This window comes from Antrostomus carolinensis, unplaced genomic scaffold (genome assembly GCF_000700745.2).
Source record: "Antrostomus carolinensis isolate BGI_N321 unplaced genomic scaffold, ASM70074v2 scaffold19538, whole genome shotgun sequence".
In the NCBI taxonomy this organism is placed as follows: domain Eukaryota; kingdom Metazoa; phylum Chordata; class Aves; order Caprimulgiformes; family Caprimulgidae; genus Antrostomus; species Antrostomus carolinensis.
This window is the reverse complement of record NW_010331174.1, coordinates 14,676-19,935: the sequence shown is the minus strand read 5'-3', so window position 1 is coordinate 19,935 and position 5,260 is coordinate 14,676. Positions and strand designations below refer to the sequence as shown.

The 5,260-nt window shown below is 37.7% G+C and overlaps 1 protein-coding gene across 1 annotated transcript in view; it reads right to left on the bottom strand.

The window, feature by feature from the left end:
- Positions 1–5,260, bottom strand: part of LOC104528986 (thrombospondin type-1 domain-containing protein 7A) — a gene marked incomplete at its 5' end in the record, with an annotated part of 41,607 nt that overhangs the window by 22,932 nt on the left and 13,415 nt on the right. The window contains 3 exons of the mRNA XM_010173149.1: positions 593–746; positions 2,609–2,742; positions 3,441–3,446. Of these exons, the coding sequence (XP_010171451.1) occupies positions 593–746; positions 2,609–2,742; positions 3,441–3,446 (294 nt within the window). The remainder of the gene's footprint in view (positions 1–592; positions 747–2,608; positions 2,743–3,440; positions 3,447–5,260) is intronic.

Sequence of the window (5,260 nt, the reverse complement as noted above, 5' to 3'; positions counted from 1 at the left end):
CCGTGGGGGACCCACACTGGAGCAGTCCCTTCCTGAAGGACTGCACCCCATGGAATGGACCCAGGCTGGAGCAGTTTGTAAAGAACTGTTGTTCATGGGAAGGACTCACACTGGAGAAGTTTGTGGAGGACTGTCTCCCATGAGAGGGACCCTACGCTGGTGTGGGGGAAGAGAGTGAGGAGTCCTCCCTCTGAGGAGGAAGGAGTGGCAGAAACAACATGTGATGAACTGACCCCAACCGCCATTCCCTGTCCCCCTGTGCCGCTGGGGGGAGGAGGTGGAAAAATTGGGAGAAAAGTTAAGCACGGGAAGAAGGGAGGGGTGGGGGGAGGTGTTTTATGATTTAAGTTTATTTCTTATTATCCTTCTTTGATTTTTATTGGTAATAAATTAAATTCTTTTTTTTTCCCCCAAGTTGAGTCTGTTTTGCCTGTGCCAGTAATTGGTGAGTGATCTCTCTCTGTCCTTATCTCAACCCATGAGCTTTTCATTGTATTTTCTCTCTCTTGCCCAGTTGAGGAGGGGGAGTGATAGAGTGGGCTTTAGTGGGCACCTGACATCCAGCCAGGGTCAACCCACCACAACTTCTTACCAAAGAACATCGAGACCATGATCCCCATTCAGACATAACACAGTCCTCAGGACACGGTAACGTGCATTTTCTGGCACCAAGTGGCATCTCTTCAGGATCACACAGATAGTCCTCTACTGTGTCAGAAGGACCATCCACAGTGTTTAGCATGCACCTGGAAAAAAAGAACTGCACATAAACTGCATTTGCCATGGATTTTTGTACAGTAACTGTATTCCACAGTATTCTGAAGTAGTTTAACATTTTGTCAGCACATAAAAATCATGAAGTAATGGAAGTAACCGTACAAAGTATTGATCTATGAATATCCAAGAAAAGCTGAAAAGCCAAAAATAATCCTAATTTTTACAGATGACAGACTTATAAAGAAATGCAGAGAATTCAGACACTCTATCAGTGATTTGCTGAGTTTCTGGACAGGTGATTTGCTTGACATTTGCTTAGCTCTAAGCCAGAATAATGCAAATCAACATATGTTGTGCACTCTTCAATTGATAATTTTAAATCTAGAACTATTAAAACTTTAAGAATTTTATATTCTTAGTATTAACCCCTAATTTACACAGATGCTTGGAAAGTACCATTATCTTAAATTATCAGGTGGATGCCCAGTTAAGATGAGAAATAAATATGCTTAGTTTTGTAGAGCTGAAGATGACAGTCTTCATTCCACAGTATTTCCAATGCTGTGGCATCTACTGTTAATTTATCAATTCCACCTGTCAGCAAAAGAACAACTAGTGCATGACTAGGATCATTCAAATTAAGAGGTTTGTATCTGTTTTCCAGAATTGCAAGAGAAAAGCTCATATCAATAGGAAGCCTTTCACACACAGAGAAATATTTGGAGTTTCTTCCATTCAACCACATTAATTTTTTTTACAAATATCTTACATTGTCAGATTAAACTAATTTTTAAAACACTGTTCTAAGGTAAACACAAGAAATACAGCATGAACATAGATTAGCTTTGTGGAATTAGTACTTTAATGGCATTATTTGATAATAAGTTAAAATTAGACGGTTTTAGTCCCAAAGGGCTGAAAACTCTCTTTCTTTATCTTTGATGGTAAAGTCTATTTTTCAACACAAACACTAATTTTGATTTTTCATACTGGAGTTTTTCTAGAAGTATTCTTATGGGAATTTGTTTAGATGCTACTGTGTGAGAACCGTTATGCTTAGTCTTTCTAACTGTGGACAAGCAAAGATTAAGACTTTGACCTTCTTGAAATCAGTGGTTACACTGAGGAAACGGTGCTATTATGAACAAAATAATGTAAATGTGCCAGTTTCTAACCACTTGTGGTAGGGAAAAGAGAATATTTAGCAGTTCACTGCATACAGCTCTCATTTCGGATTTTGAAACTGAATTCATATTATGCTTTATTAATTATTCGTATTTATAAACTCAAATTGCGTATTGCTTTGCGGTTAGCCATTTAAAAAAATAAAACAAACCTCAAGCAACCCAAACTCCATGCACTGCTTTACTTGCTGTTGTGCCACACCATGTGAGACTAATTTTAATTAACTTTTGATTAGAGCTCTAGTATGATGAGTAAGTATACAAGATGCTTAGATCAGGTTCCATAAACAACAGAAGATTTCTGGATATTTCTACTTCACTTCATTGACTTTTGCCACTTTTTCCTCTGATATATGTAACTATTATTCCCAAGTGCATGTGTACTTAAAAGGGTTTTTAAATCATAGTTTAATATAGAAAGACTGTTTCACCTTTCAAAAAAGTGCTAAAGTCATATGTTAACAGTGTTGTAGTTTAAGTACAATATACATTAGTTTATAAACTAGGAAGCAAAGTCTATATCCATAACCAGTAGACAGATTCATATTGCACTCACTGAAGCAACTCTGATTTCCATCAGCCAGGGTTCTGATCCAGTACTGTGGCTGGACTTAACACCATACATTACACAGAATACATCAAATTAAATACACCCATGACTGAAAGTGAAGGTTCTCTAAAGAGAAGGAGGAGCAATGCTGTTTTACCTGACTTTCCTTGTTTGAACACCTTCTCCACAGTTCTCTTTTAAGTCCACATTAGTCACCTTGCAGACACTCCAGGGCTCAGTAACCCATACGTACTGGCTGCAGTCACTGTGGCAGGGGACTACCTCATATACCTGGAATCCCCATCATGTGTCAGTTTTGTTGTACACAAGTAAGATAAACATGCAACAGTGATCATGCAAAAAAAGGTTAATGGTTTTTTTTGTAAGAATAAAAAATGTAAACTTGCTGATTTAGAGGCTATAGTAATAATACAGATAAAATACTTGATAGGAAAACTACAGAAATAGCAAAAAGTCAGAAGCTAAGACATCTAATAACAGATTCCCTAGTTTTCTCTGCCACTAAGCCCATGCTCTGCCATTTCCACCAATAACATCAACACAACTAACATAAAAAAACCTCTAATTAGGTTAGCTCATGAGTATACCTTTCAGAAAAATGCTGCTCAAACTCTGCTAAAACTGTACTTCTATCCTTCACATCTCTCCTTAACTATTCCATCCCACTGTTGTTAGTTGTGGGGTTTTCGTATGTCTCAAGAGAGGTGAGCTCAAGGTAAATTATACCAATATATACTGGCTCACTTTATTTTTCAGTGTGGATTCTTAAAATCACTCTAATATATTTGTCTACCAGCATTAGTATTATGTTTATATTTGAATATAAATTTGAAATAGTATCTCATATAGTAATTTATACAATGTTCCATATATTTTCTCAAACATATATTACAAAAAAGGACAGACAACGTAAACATTGGAGCACAATCAGGAAGCACACATTAACTCTCTATTTTAGAAACTCTTACCTGAGCCTGAAGAAAGTATTTTCATGAACCCAAAAGAAAAACCAAAGAAAAAAAGAATAATTAGTGAAGCACAGGTATTTAAATTGTTTTCATTTAGCTTTTATTACAAACAATATTCTATGACTTCTGCCAAGAAAAAGGCACCAAATTTTTCCTCTTGAATCTCCCTTGCTGTCAGGAGGCATTTTTGCAAGAAGTTTGCCCTTGCAAGAAAATAGAAGTTTATAAATTACAACTAGTGGGAAGAGACTGTACATTAGGCAATCTCTTTCTCAGTCCTTAACGCACGACAGAACTGTTTTCCCTTTTTGCCTATAATGAGTACCAGCTCTTCAAACAGTACGGAATCCAGGTACCCTAAGACAAGAAAATCCTCAATGGTTTTGGAGGATTCTGGACCTCTCTATTAATTGAAACTGTTTTGACAGCATTAAGCGCAATAGATTCGGGGCAATAAAAGGAACTGTCAATTCTCATCTTTCCGAAGTTCCTGAGTCCTTCATTGAGTGTCTTAATTACGCAGAGATTACTTAAAGCCCATTGCCTCAAAATTATCTTATATCATCTAACTTCACATATCATTCTGGGTACCAAGTCAGTACAGCTTATAGTTCTAGACAATCTAAGACACTGTCTTAAACAAGTCCTTGATTTCTTTTAAGCAGCACTGCTTGGGCAGAAAAAGAAGGCTGATAGTTTGATAGTTTATCAGTCAACCCGCAACAAAATACTACCAGTCACAAAAAAGAAAAAAAAAAAGAAAAAAAAAGTGCCTTGAATAATGAATGTGTAGAGTGTCTCGTATCACTATGCAGATGATCAGATCATGCACAGGACAAGCACAGTGAGCATATTTGGGCCTTCTTTGAACTACATGAGTATTAACTCTTTTGTAAAGTTGGGTTGTGTAAATGCATGTTAAGGAAGGTACTGGACTCAGTGCACAATTTGTAGTCACGTGGAAAGTGGCACCTGATTTATTCTTGTCCAGGACTTCCAAAATGAGGATAGGGAAGCCTTAATTTAGGGAAATGTCTCTATATGTCTCACCCCGGGTTGGCATAAGAAGAAATACATAAGCACCTCATAGTCAACAGCCCTTCCAGTAACATAAAAAAATTATATCTTGGTCGAAAGCTACAGGAGAATTCTATATTGCATTGCGTGTGTTTAGTGGTGTTCTCCTGACCCTACCGGCATTTTCTGTAACTACGACTGCAGGCCATGGCAGTTGGGTGGCATAAGGACTGCATACCCACCTGCTGGATGAGGGGACAAATAATGCCTGGAGTCAAGGAAGAGAGGGATGCCCTTATTTTTGCTAACAGTCTCAGATTAACCTTTTCATTTGAAACCCTCTGAATGTCATTGATGTAATTTTATAATAAACCTGACTATTATTACTGTAATTATGAAGACTTTTAGCCTAGTGAAGTGAATATTGAGCAAGCTTTATTCAGTTGGAGTGTGGTTTGGGAGTTACCCTGGCATGCATGGCCCAAGAGAAAAGACACTCAGTAAGACATCTAGTATTCACTGTGTTCAGTACCTCTCCAAAATACAGTCATACATGTCAGCCCTGAGAGACATTGAGCAACTTGCTCTTAAAACTTGACAGAAGTCTTAAGCGCTTTATTTCAGTGTTTCACTAGCTTTACCGTTAGTTTTCCCAAGGCTTAACCCAAATCTGCTTGCAGCAGTCTAAGCCTACTTCTTTTTATCCTACCCACGATGGCCATGGAAAATGGATTATTTCCTCCTTCTTTACAACCACCTTTTATGTACATGCTATCAGACTGCCAGCATCCTTCCTCCCATCT